The sequence below is a fragment of the Rhinolophus ferrumequinum genome, chromosome 15 (genome assembly GCF_004115265.2).
Source record: "Rhinolophus ferrumequinum isolate MPI-CBG mRhiFer1 chromosome 15, mRhiFer1_v1.p, whole genome shotgun sequence".
NCBI lineage: Eukaryota > Metazoa > Chordata > Mammalia > Chiroptera > Rhinolophidae > Rhinolophus > Rhinolophus ferrumequinum.
In genome coordinates, this window is record NC_046298.1 from 7,074,382 (window position 1) to 7,093,992 (window position 19,611).

At 32.3% G+C, this 19,611-nt stretch overlaps 1 protein-coding gene across 8 annotated transcripts in view; it reads left to right on the plus strand.

The window, feature by feature from the left end:
• CHD9 (chromodomain helicase DNA binding protein 9) overlaps positions 1–19,611 on the plus strand; it is a 132,035-nt gene that overhangs the window by 39,376 nt on the left and 73,048 nt on the right. For all 8 annotated transcript variants that reach the window (XM_033127233.1, XM_033127234.1, XM_033127232.1 and 5 more), the window contains 5 exons: positions 12,773–12,887; positions 16,423–16,569; positions 17,697–17,765; positions 17,849–17,904; positions 18,549–18,666. In XM_033127233.1, coding sequence (XP_032983124.1) covers positions 12,773–12,887; positions 16,423–16,569; positions 17,697–17,765; positions 17,849–17,904; positions 18,549–18,666 — 505 coding nt within the window. The remainder of the gene's footprint in view (positions 1–12,772; positions 12,888–16,422; positions 16,570–17,696; positions 17,766–17,848; positions 17,905–18,548; positions 18,667–19,611) is intronic.

The window sequence follows — 19,611 nt, forward strand, 5'->3', positions numbered from 1 at the left end:
GCATATTTGGAAATGAAATTCATATACAATCTAGAGTTCCGGTATTAGTTGAAATATTTCATTACTTTGTTTTCCAATAAGCCACTACATTTTATAATTTTGAATTTGACAAGTTTTTAATTTTGATGTGAAGAGTCATTTAAATAGTTTAGTTGCATCATTGTAATTCACAGCACTTTATGGTATATTAAATATTTTTTGTAAAATTTTTATTTTTCTATTAGTTTTGGATGAGTTGGACTGTTGCTAATATCAAATGATTGGTTCAGATAAAATTGGAGGGAATATAGACTGGAATTTAACCACGAACAATGTGAAACAAATTTTAAAAAGTAACTAAATGTGTAAACAATAAGTTACGGTTGATACATAGTCAGAGTTGGTGTTCAGTCCATGTATTTGATTTGGGATGCTGTAGGAGGGAAGATTAATCTGAGGAAATCCATACTGCCTTTGCTTGCCAGTGTGCTTGAAACCTTTTCATCACTTCTGTCACTTTTATAGATTAATGTTTCAACAATACAAGGAATAGAGGGTCCGTTTCAGAGCATTTTGGTGTGTCTCATTTAATCTTTACAGCACTTCTGTGAGTTAGACTGGGCGTACAGTAGGATAATGTGGTTAAATTCTTTGGTTTTGGAGCCAGTTGCATTTGTCCAAATCCCAGTTTTGTTATTTACAAGCAGTGTTAACCTGCAGAAATACTTAACCTCTCCAACCTTTAGTTTCCTTATATGTAAAATGGTGATAATGTTAGTACTTGCCTCGTAGGGTTATTTTGAGGATAAAGTAATATAATACCGTGTTTCCCTGAAAATAAGACCTAACCAGAAAATAAGCCCTAGCATGTTTTTTCAGGATGGCATCCCCTGAACATAAGTCCTCACGTGTCTTTTGGAGCAAAACGTAATATAAGACCCGATTTTATTTTCAGGGAAACACGATAACATTTAAAGCATATAGAACAGTCCCCGGAATTTACTTAATAAAATGTTAGCCATTGTTTTCAGAAAACACGTAACACATAGCTATTTAAGGAAAAACACCAAGGCCCGGAGCCATGCCTCTTCTTTCAGCCTAAATGCTCACTCATCTGCCTAGGTTCTCTTTCCATTAAGGTTGTGTTCCTAAATAAGATCATTTAAAAACTCAAGCAGACAGACAAAAACAGAGTTGCTACTTATTAAGAGGGATTTGGGTTAACTCATTAATGGCTTTTTTCATATGAGCATGCCTCTGTTTGTCAGGTCAGCTGGAGTACCGTGTAGGACAGGTAAATTTTGTTTGAAATAAGCCTGGAGTTTGAAAGGGTTGCCCATGGTTACATGGAATGGTATGAGTTGAAATGGAAATAGCAGGTGTAAAATAGTGAAGTAGGACAGGAAACAACCCTTTTTCACTCTAATTGTTTCTCATGATCTTGATAGTCAGGTTCTAACAAGCAGCCTTTCAAGTAGAATAGCAAGAATTTCTTCAGTAATAGTAGGTACTCCAAGGATGTAATGGAGTGGATTTTATGGAATGAATGAGTGAATGAAAGAGTGGAAGATTAGATATTAAAAGATAACAAAATGATTGAATTTGATTTGCTAAAAACAGAAATGGCAAGCTAATCCTTCATGAAACCACAGGGACATAGCTAATGGTTTAGTAATCATAGAGAGTTAAATTCTAAAATAAAGTAATTTTAAGACTTCCACTAGAATTTTCTTATGACTATCCAGTTTTAGATGATAAGCATTTTTAAATTTATGGTTTATAACTTTGACATTTAAATTGTTTCCATGTTGTCAGAATTTCTTTGTGTTATAGATTATTGGCCTGACAGATAGAATGCCTTTGATACTTAAAAATGTTCTTGGCGTCCTATCAGTTTAATTGGTAATATTCCTTTACAATTAAATTTAAATGTTTTTTTTATTATTCATAATTCTCTTTTATAAAAATGCTAGTTATTAGGTGCTAGAAGTAGCTATTCTTTTTTTTTTAATTTATTGTGGTGACAATTGTTAGTAAAATTACATAGATTTCAGGTGTACAATTCTGTATTACATCATCTATAAATCCCATTGTGTGTTCACCACCCAGAGTCAGTTCTCCTTCCATCACCATGTATTTGATCCCCCTTACCCTCATCTCCCACCCCTCACCCCCCTTACCCTCTGGTAACCACTAAACTATTGTCTATGTCTATGAGTTTTTGTTTCTCATTTGTTTGTCTTGTTCTTTTGTTGTTTTTGGTTTATATACCACATATCAGTGAAATCATATGGTTCTCTGCTTTTTCTGTTTGACTTATTTCGCTTAGCATTATACTCTCAAGATCCATCCATGTTGTCACAAATGTTCCTATATCATCTTATCTTACCACCGAATAGTATTCCGTTGTGTATATATACCACAACTTCTTTATCCACTCATCTATCGAAGGACATTTTGGTTGTTTCCATGTCTTGGCCACCGTAAACAAAGCTGCAATGAACATTGGAGCACAAGAGTCTTTATGTATAAATGTTTTCAGATTTTTTGGGTAGATACCCAGGAGAGGGATTGCTGGGTCATATGGTAATTCTATTTGTAATTTTTTGAGGAACCTCCACACTGCCTTCCATAGCGGCTGCACCAGTCTGCATTCCCACCAACAGTGTGTGAGGGTTCCTTTTTCTCCACAGCCTCTCCAACACTTGTTACTATTTGTCTTGTTGATGATAGCCATTCTCACTGGGGTGAGGTGATATCTCATTGTGGTTTTTATTTGCATTTCTCTGATGATTAGTGATGTTGAGCATTTTTTCATATGTCTATTTGCCAGTTGTATGTTCTTTTTGGAGAAGTGTCTCTTCAGGTCCTCTGCCCATTTTTCAATTGGGTTGTTTGTTTTTTTGTTGTAGAGTTGCATGAGTTCTTTGTAAATTTTGGATATTAGCCCCTTATCGGAGGCACTATTTGCAAAAATCTTCTCCCATTCAGTTGGTTGCCTCTTTGTCGATGGTTTCTTTTGCTGTGCAGAAGCTTTTAAGTTTCGTATAGTCCCATTCGTTTATTTTAGCTTTTACTTCCCTTTCCTTTGGAATCAAATTCATAAAATGCTCTTTGAACCCAAGGTCCATAAGTTTAGTACCTATGTTTTCTTCTATGCAGTTTATTGTTTCAGGTCTCATGCTTAAGTCTTTGATCCATTTTGAATTAATTTTGGTACATGGTGACAGACAGCAGTCCAGTTTCATTCTTTTGCACATGGCTATCCAATTCTCCCAGCACCATTTAGTGAAGAGGCTGTCTTTCCTCCATTGTATGTTTTTTGCTTCTTTGTCAAAAATTATCTGTCCATATTTATGTAGTTTTATTTCTGGGTTCTCAATTCTATTCCATTTTTCTATGTGTCTGTTTTACTGCCAATACCATGCTGTTTTGATTATTGTAGCCTTGTAGTACAAGCTAAAGTCAGGGAGTGTGATACCTCCAGTATTGTTCTTTTTTCTTAAGATTGCTTTGGCTATTAGGGGTCTTTTGTGGTTCCAAACAAATCTGATGATTTTTTGTTCTATTTCTTTAAAAAATGCCATTGGGATTTTGATGGGGATTGCATTAAATCTGTATATTGCTTTGTGTAATAAGGCCATTTTAACTATGTTGATTCTTCCAGTCCATGAGCATGGAATGTCTTTCCATTTCTTTGTGTCGTCTTCAATTTCTTTTAAAAAATGTCTTATAGTTTTTAGCATATAGGTCTTTCATATCCTTGGTTAAGTTTATTCCTAGGTATTTTATTCTTTTTGCTGCAATTGCAAAAGGAATTGTTTTTTGTATTTTTCTGAGGTTTCATTTGTAGTATATAGGAGTGCAATGGACTTTTGTACGTTGATTTTGTAGCCAGCAACTTTACTGTATTCGTTGATTGTTTCTAATAGCTTTTTGGTGAAGTCTTTAGGGTTTTCTATATATAGCATCATGTCGTCTGCAAAGAGTGACAATTTAACTTCTTCATTCCCAATTTGGATGCCTTTTATTTCTTTCTCTTGCCTGATTGCTCTGGCAAGGACTTCCAACACTATGTTGAAAAGCAGAGGTGATAGGGGACAGCACTGTCGTCTTCCTGAATGTAGAACAAAGGGCTTCAGTTTTCACCATTAATTAGATTAGCTGAGGGCTTAATCTATGAGATTAAGCTGAGGGCTTTTCATATATGGTCTTTATTATGTTAAGGTATTTTCTTTCTATACCTATTTTATTAAGTGTTTTAATCATAAATGGATGTTGTATCTTGTCAAATGCTTTTTCCGCATCAATTGATATAATTATATGATTTTTGTCCTTTATTTTGTTTATGTGATGTATCACATTGATTTGTGGATGTTGAACCATCGTTGTGCCCCGGGGATGAACCCCACTTGGTCGTGATGAATAATCTTTTTAATTCATTGTTGTATTTGATTTGCTAGAATTTTGTTTAGGATTTTTGCATCTGTATTCTTCAGAGATATTGCTCTGTAGTTTTCCTTTTTTTGTGTTGTCCTTACCAGGTTTTGGTATCAGGGTAATGTTGGCCTCATAAAATGAGTTAGGGAGTACTGTGTCTTCAATTTTTTGGAAGAGTTTGAGCAGGATTGGTATTAGATCCTCTTTGAAGGTTTGGTGGAATTCATTAGTGAAGCCATCTGGTCCAGGACTTTTGCTTTTGGGAAGGTTTTGGATGACTAGAAGTAGCTTTTCTCTTTGGTTAAGTCAGAAAACATCTAAATTAGGAAATATCACACTCAAGTAGAAATTAAGGGTGTCATATTATAAAAAAAACAATGAAACACTGAATGATCTCACAATTATATCTTGCCCTTTATTGCTATAGTCTTTTTGAACCCCCAACAAGGAAGAAGGAAAATAACATTTATTAGTTAACCTACCATCATATATATACATACATGTATGTGTGTTTTCCTTAAACAAAACTAACATGTAAGTATATCCACATGTGTGTTTATAGAGGGACATTTACATCTAAATAATAAAATATAAGGGGAAAACAAATAAAATCTGAGGGAAAAACAAGATGAATCTTTCGACGTTGGGAATCATCACCTTATTGTTCATGTTAATCAAGTGACAAATGAGACCTGATTTATCTCAAGATAATAGCATTTAGTGTCTGTTTGTATAAAATATAAATAGAATAATAATTTGTTTTTTGACATGATAAAAAATCAGTTTTGAAAAAAATGTACGGTATAAATTTATTCTATAGTTAATCACACCCCGTTTGTAGTCTCTGTATAAGTTCTATAATTTTTTAATTCTCAGCAGATAAAATGTTGTGACGATTTCATTCCTTCCATCTAAACTTAAACTCAGTGAATATCTGAAACATATTCTAGAGAAAGTATTGATGAATTTAATTAAAATTTATAGTTTCATTTTTAACAAGTATCCCTTTATATAAACTGCATTATTAAGGTTTATCATTAGCAAACGTGCTATATTTCATTGAATCTAAAATGTCTTTGATTATAAGACATACTGTTATTTGATGTGTCGATATGAAAGAAAAAAGGTACTGCCAGCTAAAAACTATAGCATATCGTTGATTATTCGATGAATCTTGATTTCATAGATGTTACTGTGTGGGAAATATGTGCATCTTAGAACCACTGAATTGGAATATTTTATGTTACTGTTCCTATTTGTCAATAGTTTTAAATCCACACACCATTTATAAAAATGTTTTATAAGAATAAGAGTTAAACTGTGGTGATAAAAATACATTGGCTATGATTAATACTTAGCTAATATTTGTATCCTTAGCAACTATTTACATGAAACAACTAGGTGAATTCAACTTTTTGAAAAAAATGATGTCCATCCTTAAGTAGGAAGTAATTTATAGTCCAAGTTTTCAGAAATTTATTATACGTTACTTTCACAAATTTAAGGATTAACTAAAGTAAATAACCCTTTCAAAACTTCATTGTTTTTCCCAGATGAGTTTAAGCTGGAGTCTTGAGTTGAACCTTAAACTGGAATAATTTTACCAAGTTAAATGTATTTCTTTAAAAAAAAATAGTTTGTATTTGACAACTTTAAAAATAGCTCCAATGTTTTCCACTTGGCTTACAAAGAAAAAAAAATTATAATGTGAAACTATTTTTGCTTGTTTCCTTCACTTGTGATGAATTGGATGAATTAATTACAACAAATGGACTAATTAGATAAGATTCATTGTTTGTCCAATTATTGCAATGAGAGAATCAACAGGGGCCAATTACAGATTGACACTGTGTAGACTGAGCTTGTTACATCGCCTCTCCTAATAACGTGGGCAGGATTTAGATGAGTGCATAAATTACATCTGAAAATCAAATACAGATGTCAAGTATAAACACTGAGGGTTTCTAGTGCCTAGACTTATCAAAGTGAATTAACATTTCAAATTTATACTTCGTTTGGAATTGCCCTTTGCTGTCTGAAACAAGTTATGTTTTGATATTTATTTCTTATATTATACTTGCCTGTTAATCTGTTGCCAAAGTTTGGTAACATTGATAACAGATTCCTTTATTGTTTTAACAAAACAAAATTTGCATGAAGTCTTTTTTATTAATATATTCTGTATTACTTTGTGGCTTTACTTTATATTTCTTGGAATAGCAAATATCAGTTTATTTGAAGAATGTTATCTATAATGAAATTTTAGTTTTATCATGAAATTTCATTAGAATTAAATTTCATTAGAATTGATATATTAGTTTAATATAGTAAACTCTTTGTGATCCATGATGGAATGCTTGCTCTTTGGTACTTAACTGATTTTATTTTATTTTTTTCTACTTTTGGATCACCTGATTTCCTGCAGATAATATTTATGGCTGTCATTGGTCATTGTATGGGCAGTAGAAATTTCTGGTTCAAAAGTTGGATAAGCTTGATCCTTAATAATTTACTAAAAGATAACAGTTTCGTGTTTCTCTGTATTCATTAAACTGTGCTTATTGATATAAATATCTATTGGCTGGTTGACGTATAGCATCATTTTAAAATCAGTAAGATATATTGGAAATAGTAGACTAGGGATAAAGAGACCATACATATTGTTTTTTACCAAACTGATGACTTTGGCAGTTTATTTCATCTTTTGGAGCTGAAGTTTCCCCATTAGTATACCATGTTTCCCCAAAAATAAGATGTAGCTGAACCATCAGCTCTAATGCGTCTTTTGGAGCAAAAATTATTATAAGACTCGGTCTTATTTTAATATAAGACTGGGTAAATATAATATGATACCAGACTGGATCTTATATTAATTTTTGCTCCAAAAGATGTATTAGAGCTGATCGTCCAGCTGCGTCTTATTTTGGGGGAAATACGGTAGTTGCACCAATACCCGCCTTGCCTATTTCAGAGTTCCCCAGGATCAACTAAGATACTATAGGCATAAGCACTTTGAGATTTTAAGTGTTCTACATAAATGTAAAGTAGTTTTATTATCATGAATGTTTGTTCCTAGACTGAGCTAGTGGTTTTCCAAATCTGGTGGAGCATCAGAATCTCTTAGGGAACTATTTCGAAGTCTGATTGGGGTCCCATCTACTAGATCTGTATACTGGGCTTGGGACCAATGTACGGTATCTGTATTTTTTTTTTTTTAACTTTTTATTTTGAACTAATTTCAGACTTGTAAAAATATATCAGAGTTCCTTTAGGCTCTTCACTCAGCTTCCTCAAATGTTAACATTTTATGTAATCAAAGAACAAGTATTAAAACCAGGAAATAAAGAGCTTAGTACCATCCTATTAGCTTATTTAGAGACCTCATACAAATTTTGTCAGTTCCCCCTTTTTTTGGCCAGGGTCCAGTTCAGGATCCTGCATTTAATTTTGTTGTCGTGTCTCCTTACACTCCTCCAATTTGGGATAATTCCTTTGTCTTTCATGACGTTTTCAATTTTGAAGCATATTGGCCAGTTATTTTGTAGACTGTCTCTCAATTTGGGTTTGTCTGATGTGTTCTCATAAGGAGTCTGTATTTTTAACAGACAGCCTTTAACGAAGCCTGCCTTACACTTGTAAGAATTATTGATCAATACCAACCTAATTTTTGTTCCCCTTTGTGGTATCACCTATATACCACTTTAGAACTCATAATAAACTGATATGACTTCAAGAATCAATGTTCTATATAAGTAACCTTAGTTTTTAAATCTTTTTTTGTAGTTGACTCAGAATTGTCAGTTAGTAAGGATTTCAAGGTTTAGAATCAACTTTTCTTCTGCCATGGAAATGTACCTCTTTTGAACAGAAAGGGCATGTGTACGTACATATTTTAGACTTTGAGAGGTTTAGTATAAAGCTAGTTAATCTGAAATGTTTTTTTATGAAGTTAGGATTTGAAAAAGATTTTTTTTTCATCAGTTAAGAATGGTTAATAAGTTCGTAGAATAAGATGCTATTTCAAGCCTGTAGAACAATACTGAAAGAAAATACAGTATATGAAAACAAAATAAAAGGATTTACTTTTATTTTAAGTACATATTTAAATTAATATAATCAAGTTTTGTCTCAGGTATTATGGGTAACAGTTTCATCTTACATACCCTCCTCTACCAAAAAGGGTGTTTAAGATTGATTTGGCAGCAATTATTTCTTTTCTAGAGCTTTAGTTAATATTTATCTGTAAGAATAATGTTTAAACAGCTTAGTCCACTGACTTTAGAGAGTTTTCATTTAATTACCATATACCACTAGAAAAGAACAGTATAACCTGTTCATAGTCATGCATAAATACAAAAAAAAAAGTTGATATGTCTACTTTTGATTTTATTGAAGTTTTTATTCAGTGGGATGGAGTCTTTACACACCCACATACTCTATTAGAAGACGTATTTCATATAATTTATTTAGCTTACCCAACACAGATAAAATGCCTTTTTAAGCAATATATTGAATGGTATTAACAGGTCTTGATTTGCATTTCATAGGAAGTGGTTAAGTAACTAACTTTCTTTTCACTAGTTTTGTTAATCTGCAAACTAGCCTAAAACATGTATTTAGGTTTGGAGCTTGAGAGCAAATGGTATTTTTACTACCCAATTTTACTTATCAAGTTATCCTTGACCTTGCGTTTGGAAATCATCTGCACAAGTGCCTGAGGTTGTATGAAGTAATCATAAGTATCATAGTGCTTACCCTTAGGAGGAGGTTGTTACTGGAAGAGAAGGCATGAGAGACTACTTCTGGGGAACTAATAATGCCTCATTTCTTGATCTAGAAGCTGGTTACACATTTATGTTCGTTTGAGAAAATCCACTGAGGTGTATGTACACTTTTGATGTGGACACTTTTCTGAATTTACATTATACTTTAGTATTAGTAGACTGCTGGGTATAGGGAAAGTGAGGGATTGCATTTCAGGGCATTCTGAGATTGTGATATCTGTGGGACATCCATATGGATGTGTCTAATAAATGGTTATATGAATCTGAAGCTTCGGTAAAAGTTTTGAACTAGAGATGAGAGATTTGAGAATCTTTAACTTATTTTGTAGTTAAGAATAGATTAAATTAAATTTTGCAGGGATAGTATATAAAGAGGGAGGAAGGCTTAAGACAGAACTTTGAGAAATACCAAAGTTTATTGGTCAGGCAGAAGAGTTGTCAAGGACTGAATCCTGCTTAAAACCAACATAATAAGAGTAGATGGAGGAAGAGACGCCAAAGAAGTTTAGTGAGAACCAGAAGAATATTGTGTCAGAGCCAAGGGTGCAGAGAAGGAAGAAGTGATTAGTTATGTGCTGGTAGATAAAACTTCCAATTTCCATTGGATCTGGCATTACAAAGGTCATTTGTGGTCTTTGACATTAGGAGTTCTGCTTTGGAGTGAGGCATTAATTTATTTATTCTTTCTATAGGTGTGACTTGTAACAAGTTATTTAACTTCTCTAAGCCTCAGTTTCCTCTCCTTATTTGCCTCTCAGAGTTGTATGAACATCAAGTGAGAAAAGTTCAGATTATAGTTGGTTGAGAAATGAAACTGAAACAGTATAAATGACTATTTTGAGAACTATGGATGAGAAGAAGGAAGAATAAGGTCATGTGATATCAAATAGTAGATATGACCTCAAGGGAGATTGTTATTTTAGGAAGGAAACCAGAGTAAGGAACAGGGAACAGAGGAGGGTGGAAATGACCAATGAAAGTGGTGAGAGAGATTGAAATATATCTCTGGTTGGTTCCTCAATGTTGTTTCAATATCTTTTTGTGCTTTTATTTCCTGGTTCCAACATAAGCTACATATTGACTCTTATTTACTCTTCCTTCCTTCACATACTCAGAGAGTGGGGGGGAGATGCCATCAGAATTACCATTATCCTGTTGAAAGTGGTAATCATAGCAACACGAATAACTGAGTATAAATCAGGCTAGAATTCTTTTCTTACCTCACATCTACTCATCTAGTTAATAACCAGGTCCTCCTCGTTCTGCTTCCAAAATAACAATTGTAGCATTTTGACCTCTTCCCCCCGCCCCCGCACAGCCATGGCCCTATCTTAACACTCTTCATCATTTGCCTCATCACTGTTTTCCCTGCCTTGCATTTCACTTCCTTCTGGTTGCATTGCTCTCTTATTTAAAATTCTCCCCTCCCAATTTTACTGAGATATAATTGACATATAACACTGTATTAGTTTAAGGTGTGCAACATGATTTGATATATGTATATATTGCCAATCATCTTACATAGGAATTGTTTTTCTCGTGATGAGAACTTTTAAGATTTACTCTCAGCAACTTTCAAATACTCAATACGTTATTGTTCACTGTAGTTAATCCCCAGAACTTGCTTGTTTAAAATTCCCATATTTGCCAATTGCTTTTTTTTTTTTCCCATTAAAAATATCTCAGCGTCATTTGTTGTGAGTGGTGAACAAGACAAATAGATTCTTTTTAAATTCCTGCCCTACGGAGTTTAAAAGCTGGCCTTAGACTAAAACATTAACTCCTCACATGTCATACAAGGCCATCTTCTGTGATCGTCACCCTGTCTGGATGACCATCTCTGTTTCCTCCTCCTGCAGTACTTAACTCTGTGTATTCCTGACATGCTCTTAGCACTGCATATTCACATTCATCTGTGGAATCCCCCTATCTAGAATGTACCCTACCTCTTTCAGTACCTGTTGAACTCCCTTTCATCATTCAAATCTCAGACTTCACCTTTTCTGTAAAGCCCCCTTTAGTCTTCACTTCTTCCTTTTGTTCATATTACATCCAGTGAGTGCTAAGTTCCATTTTAGCATTTTCACTGTGATCATATTCTAACAACGATACTTCAAGGTTAGGAACTATGTCTACTTTATCTTCAAATCCTAGAACCAAGGATAATGCCTAGCATATAATAATTACAGTGTTCCCCCGAAAATAAGACCTAGCCGGACAATCAACTCGAATGCGTCTTTTGGAGCAAAAATTAATATAAGACCCGGTCTTATTTTACTATATTATATATTATATTATATTACTATATTATAGTAAAATAAGACCGGGTCTTATATAATATAATGTAATGTAATATAATATAATTCTGGGTCTTATATTAATTTTTGCTCCAAAAGACATATTAGAGCTGATTGTCCAGCTAGGTCTTATTTTCTGGGAAGCACGGTAGATGCAGTAACCATTAGTTGAGACATTACTATGTGTTAAGACTTTGCTAAGAGGTAACATACATCATCCCACTTAATTCTCAACAACAATGGAGGTAGCTGTTATAATATCCCTATTTTCCAGGCAACGAAACTAAGGTGAAAAGAGATCAGGTGATTTGCCTGGTGTCTCACAGAGAGGTAAGCAGTGGACTCAGGTTTCAAATCTTTGACTCTATGATTTCAAAGTGTATGCCTTTAACCTCCAAATTCTCTCACATTAGGAAATAATTGTTGAAAACTTCTGATCTATCTGAAAGTATTTTGGGAGTTATTTATATCTAAAATAGATATAAATACAGATATCTAAAATAGAATTTTCCTGATTACAGATATCTAAAATAGAATTTTCCTGATTAGCAATTCGCATATTGTGATTAATATGGTACTTTAAGATCATGCCTTCCCATCTATTAAATCAGATAAGAAAATGTGGGAGCTCTGTACTGTTACCTCTGTTCAGGGAAAAAAAATCAAAAACCCACTTTCATTTTATACATTTGTATTTCATGTGTGTGTAAATATTAACACATGTATAAGAGAGACAGGCAAACTGTTGGAATATAAAAAAATAAATAAAAGAAAGTTCTTACTCCTTAGGAACATAGAGTACATCTAAGATAAGCCCTAACATAGATGAAATAATTAAAGAACAATTAATTGTTAAAGTGTTTTAAATAAGGGAGAAATTAGATAGGGGAGAAAGAAGTAGAGGCTTTTAGGGAGTAGGTGGGAATTTGAATTTAGTAAGGGAGAAGGAAAAAAGTCCCTCATTTCAAACCTACAAGAAAATAAGGTAGTTACTTTAATTATTACAGTTACATTGCCTGATATTTTTCCTATAAAAAAATAATTTTGAGTCTTAGAAAAAGTGATAGAACTTGATATACAAGTATATTAACTATAATGTCAATTGGTATTTGCTCCATTAGAATACAGTTTTTGTCTTGAAAACGACATTATGGATTTCATGATAATTATCATCTTTGATTGAACATTCAAGTGAAAAGTTTATCATGGCAATTTTAATTTGACCAAAAATGCAAAGAGATCTTACTGTTTACTCTTTTCCCCTTGAAACAGTAAACTCATTATTACATTGGGTAAGAAACAAAAAAGAAAGAACGAATCTTCAGATGACGTATCCGATGTGGATCAGCAGATGGCACAGCATACATGCAGAGAGGAAGACTCTCAAGTGAGTATTAAATGTTTTCTGAGAGCTGACACACTGGTAGAATTGTTCAGATAGCATAACATTGCTTTATGGATATTTGTATTATAGTTTAGTCAAAACACATTTTATTGCAAAGTAGAACTTATATGACAATATTACTACAATATACTGTTAGCAGTATTATGTATCTTACAATGTTAGATCTGGGAGGAAACTTATATATCCTCTCAAACCCCTCATTTGTCAAATAATGAAACAAAAGCCCAGAGAGGTTAAGTAACAATCCAAAGTCCCTGCTGGCTTTTGGCACGGAGAAAGAAATATCTAATGATATCCTGTATTTAGAGAATGCTTTGGAATGAACTTAATGATGGACATACTTATTTTTTAAATCACCTGCAAATGATAAAGCAAATGGATTTAATCATTCCTAGAGATAATTCTTTTGGTCTTCTGTCAAAGAAAAAGATAACCATTTATATTAAAAATTCCCTAATGTAGACAAAAATACTGTGTATTTTCCCCTTCTTTTTGAATAGATGACTATACAAAATAACCTTGTGAAGTTAAAAAAAAATACATTATATATATAGTGAAGGTCATAATAATTCAGGCCACCCTCTGCTCTCTAATAATTAAAGTACAAATATAGGCCAAAGGGGTGGTGGCAGTTGTTGAATTATGGGGCCAGAAAGCCCCTGAATGGCCTTTCTTCTTCCTTATGCAGCTTCTTATCCAATGGGAGAGTAGTGGCTCAAGGCTCCTGGGCTGCTGCAAGAGTTGAGGTAAGGGCAGTGACTGAAGCTCCTAATATTATATGGCCTGGCTTTTTCTTTACATGTTATCCTTAACTTAGGGAAACTTCTGATTAACTTATTCAACAGGAGAAAATTTAGTTTAATTTTTACTAGAATAATGCTGGCCATTTTTCCGTTATGTAATCACCAAACAATGAAATGGTAGTATAGGTTAACATACATTTGTTCCATACCTTTCACTATAGTATTAGTTTGCTTTGATAAGTCTTGCTCTAACACAAAAAAATAAATGGGGGAGGAAGGAAATATTTTCTAATAAACACTTATAAATCTATATTATTGATATATTTAAATATATCATTATATAAATGATAGAAAGGTCCACATTAACTTTCAACCACAATTGATTGTCAAGATTTGAAGGCTTGAAAAGGAATTTAAGGTTTGGAGTCAGAAATCTAAAAATGAATATGACATTTAATTTTTCACCTTTTATCCTAATAGAGAATACTTCAGTAGTCTGACTATATTTAGACTTAAATTATTTTAAAGCCTCTGCAGTAGATTATATTAAGATTATTATAGGAAATTAATAATATGATATCATAATGAAGTACTAGTATTTAAAAACATATTTCTGACCTCTTATGTGTTAAAGCCTTTAAGACATAAGAAAAAAGCTAGCATGGAGGAAGAAAGCCAGAAAAATTAAATAAGCCAAAAAAGTGGACATCAAATTAGTTTATTTTATAAAGTAGTAAAGCTATTGTATGACAGAAAGATAATTGATGAGAGTGACACCTTATTTGGATATGGCTGATATGTAACTATATAATCTAGTGGAACGTAATTTATGATAAAATCGGCCGTAACCAAGTCTTTTAGATGAATAGTCTTCATAGGATTAGAGAGCAGTTTACAGTCACTGGTCTTCACTGTGTCTTGTGAAGAATTGCCTGCATGTGCACTTTCCTGAGTTCAAAGGATTCTTTCAGCCACTCATTTACTATTTACTAAAGACTAAGTGAGGCATTTCAAACTATCAATAGGAGCGTAAATTACTAGAAAGGAAATGTTAATGCATAACAGAACATTCTAAAAGTGTACTGAATTATTCTCAAACTTCATTATTTAGAAGATTTGTGCCTAGTGAGACATAACATTGTTAGTACATGTTATTGTTAAAATAATAAATGTCACCATTGGTTATTAATTTAAACTAGTCTTGAATATTAAGAAGCACTGTATAATGCCCATAATAGAAATCTAAACATTCCTTTAGCCTACTATTAAATCAGAGTGCTTTAGAATTTTTCCCCCCAGGGAAAAAGAAATATTTTATATCTTTCACAACAGGATGTGGGAAAATTGGGTTTCTATAAGTCCTTTTATTATAATTTTTATATGCCACTTGCCTGTTTCCAGATATTAACAAAAGTGTACCTTCCTTGAGTTTTGAAATGTAAATGTCTTCTTGGCCAGGAGTTGGTGACTCATCCTAAATGAGGCATGGAGTTGTCTACTGCATTTGACTGAACTTATTTACCATATTAGTTCCTTTCTTTCTCTCAACATTCCATTGGTCTCAAGAGAAAGAGGCAGAGGCACATTAAAGGCCACTGCAACCTTCCTGGATGCAAATGACAAGTTTGTCCCCACACCACTCCTCAGTCAGCCATTTTTGTCATGACTATGCAAGTAAGAAAGACCTACCAAACTGAAGACATTGTCTACTTGCTGGTTGCATCTTGGGGAGATGTCATGGGAGTTACTGAATATACAAAAGAAAATGGAATAGAAAAAGGAAGAAGGGGTAGATTTACCAAATCTTGAGTAATAGAATAGTTGGCTGAAATGCTTCCACACATGAGGTTTTAGAAAAGTGAAAAAAAGCAAACCTAAGTCCTTTGGGATTTTCAAACCAATGTGAGAGTTTGTTTTTATAGTGGGAACATCAAATATTAGATATTTAGGGAGGTAAGTAAAGCCTTGTGTATTTGATATCTGATTTAAAATTACTTAGATTATTTAAAAATTATGTTACTACATGTATTACTCTTTTAAAGACTTAGTTCTGTTTTTGTGATAGTGATGTTCTTTATTTGTAAGGAAAGCTAGTAAAGGTAGTAAAACACTGGTTCCTCCTTCATTCACTAATTATTTCATAGATTTTATACTTTTATTATTTTGTGTATTTAAAAAAAAATTTGTGTTATTTTTGTTTCATTCTGTTTAAAATGCAAATTCATGGGTTTTGTGGCAAGTATTATTTAATTTCTTTTAGTTTTATGCCTCTGATTAGTTATTTCACTAGTATTCATCTGATACACTATTTAGGTTTGGGGCAAAAACTGTGTAAGTTTTAATAGTTTAAAATACGTGTATGTGTTGTCCAAGGTGTGAAATAGTTAAATAAAGCATACACCTTTTTACTCTTGTTAATGATAGTTTCTAAAGAAAAGTAATAAAGCAATTACTAATTACTAATAAACTATATTTTGCTCAAGCTGTGAAATAGTTAAATAAAATTTTTTCATTCTTAACAATTTCTAAAGAATGGCAATAAAGGTATTACTAATCTTTGTTATTTGAAACTTTAGGAAGTAAATCTAAAGATTGTAAACCTGTGGAAAAGGGAAAATTATAATCTTTCTTTAATTAAAAGGAAAAATGAGAAAAGATGAACATTGCGTACAGTTTTGAAAATTTAATGTAAACTGCCACATTGGAGTTAATTATTTTTAAAATCTTTCCTTTAAAATAAGCCCCATAAATATGATCCTTATGGTTCATTACAGAAAAGAAGATCAAATCGACAAATTAAAAGGAAAAAATATGCAGAAGATGGAGAGGGGAAACAATCTGAAGAAGAAGTTAAAGGCTCTTTGAAAGTAAAAAAGAATTCAACTCCTTTACCTGGTGAACAGCCTTTACAATTATTTGTGGTAAGGCAGATTTGGGTTTATGACAACAAAACATTTTAAACCAACATAAATTCTTTAAAGTACTTATATTTCCTCCTAAAACCTCTTCCACCTTTTCCTCCTGGATTTCTTTTCGTAGGTAATAGAACCTTTAATCATTCAAATCAGAAAGCCAGGGATTCATCCACTTCCCAAATATATATTCCAGAAACTCCTCAAACTCTGTCCTTTCTGCAGAATATGTCTAAGTTACAAGCCCAACAATACTACTTTTGTACTGAAAACTGGTGGTTCCCTAAGTCTTACAAAAATAACGATACCTTCTTAACACAGCATAACAAAGTGTTGTGTGTATGGATTTTCTGGCCTTATCTCCTGCCACTTCTCTACAAGCACTCAGTCCACTGGCTTTATGAACACAGTTGCCTGAATGCCATATTTTAATACCTCTATGTCATTACATAGCGTTTTCCTCTTTGTATAATTCTTTATTCTCCCTTATCTGGATTGGGAAGAATTGCTGTTTGCTAGCTGAGTGATCTGGCACCTTACCTTGGGCAAGTACCCTGTTTTCCCGAAAATAAGACCTAGCTGGACAGTCAGCTCTAATGCATCTTTTGGAGCAAAAGTTAATGTAAGACCCAGTATTAATATATTATATATTATATTATATATTATATATTATATTATTATACTATACTATATCAGGTCTGATAGTAAAATAAGACTGGGTTGTTATATTAATTTTTGCTCTAAAAGATGCATTAGAGCTGATTGTCCGGCTAGGTCTTATTTTGGGGGAAACACGGCACTTACTTTCTCTATGCCTGAGCTTTTAAACCTGTAAAATGGAGATGAAAACAGTACCTACCATATAGTGTCGTTGCAAGGATTAAATTAGTTGATACACATAAAGTGCTAAGAGTAGTACCTTTCACATTAAAAAGCATGTGTTCACTATGATAATGATGCAGATAATGAGGACAGAAAAAACTACTTATTTTTCCATTTTTGTATTCCTAACATTTAACATGGTGCCTGGCACATGTGCTACATATTGTTTGTTAATTTTCTTGTATTCCTAAACATACAAAGTGGAAACTAAAGGAATTTTCAGAATGTGCCATCATTTTTCCTCCCTCCTACAGGAAAATCCAAGTGAAGAAGATGCTGCAATTGTGGACAAAATATTATCTTCTAGAATTGTGAAAAAGGAAGTAAGTGATAGTACATTGCATCTTATTCTTTACATTGTATGGATTCATAATAAAAGTCATAATTATTGATTTTATTTTCTTAGATATCCCCTGGAATGATGATTGATACAGAAGAATTTTTTGTAAAATACAAGAATTAGTAAGTATTTCAATTAGAAAAATAATAGATGTTGATTTAAGTGTAAGTTAATGTATCTAACTATATTAAGATAAATTGATTTTTATTTTATCTGCATTTTAGATGTTTGATTATTTCATGAACTTAAACTTTCAAAAAACGAAAAGACTGAAAACCTTTCGTGTTAAAATCAAATTTTTTTTAAACATTAATTATTAACATCAAATTGCAGGACTCTATAAAATATGCTTTTACAAATTAGACATTACATTTGAATTGTTGAACTTTTCAGATTTTATTCAACTTTTTCCTTATAATTTGGTGCAAGAAACTTTTAAATAAAATTACATTGTTTTCCAAACAAATTAGCTTTCTGATCATGACAAAATTATTACAATGGAGAAATAAATTACAACTTGTTATGATTCAGTTTACCATTCTGTTTATGGCAAAGTGCAGACTTTAGACTACAGTCTTCTTAGAATATATGAGTTATCACAGTGGCTACTGACATTAAATGAAATGATGAACTACCTGTTTGTAAATATTTTGTATTGTATGCTATGAATATTTTGTATTGTATGCTATGAATAAAAATAAATCTAAATAAACCAAAACATGGTTTTATGTATTATTCTAATATGTTGCTTTTATAAAAATTTTAGTTCCTATCTTCACTGTGAGTGGGCCACTGAACAACAGCTTTTGAAAGATAAAAGGATCCAGCAGAAAATCAAACGGTTCAAATTGAGACAAGCACAAAGAGCACATTTTTTTGCAGACGTAAGGAAAAAAAATGAGACTATTATGTGTTGAACTTTGAATACATGTATTATTTATCAAAACTTTATTATTCATTTTACTTCTTAAGCTTTAAACTTTGATATTTGACTACAAATTGCTATCTACATACAATATTTTTCTTTTCCCAGATTTAGATTGGGAACTTCCTGAAACAGAAACACTGATAATTCAGACTGGTAGATAAATCCTGTATTTTTAAATAGCATGTATTTCAGTACTTAAGAGTTGAATGTGAGTGTGTTAATATCTCAGAATTTTATCAACAAAGTTAGTCAAGTGGTAGAAATGGTAATATAGCAACTAAATGGAAAATAATATTTTTCAGTATATGAAATATATTGTGTATTTTCAATACCGGTTTTATATGTATGAACAGAACATTGTTGGAAAAATTCATTTACCTTTCTAGGCTTTACTAAATAGTCTGATGTTTTTTCATGCTCTAAAATCTTTTTCTTTTAATAGATTTTTTTTTTTTTTTGGAGCAGTTTAGATTCATCTAAATTTTTTTTTAATTGAAAATTTTTTAGACTTTTCATTTCAAACAATAAGTTTCAAAAATCGTACAATTAATTCCCACATATATTTAACCAGATTCCCTAATTGTTAACAGTTGACCATTTTTATCATTCACACTCATTTTCCCTCTGTGAGCCTTTGCCATGCACATACATTTTTTTTCTAAACCATTTGAAAGTAAGTTGCAAATACTTTATTTTCTAAAAACATTCTCTTGTATAATAAGTTCTTTTATATATAAATAAAGTATAATTGACACTGATGCAGTACTGTTGTCTCATCTACAGACTTTAGTCATATTTCACTAATTGTTCCACTAACGTTTTTATAGCAAAAATTTTGTGTGTGCTAATTCTGGTCCCGAAATCCAATCCAGCATTTACATACTGCATTTAGTTGTCATAG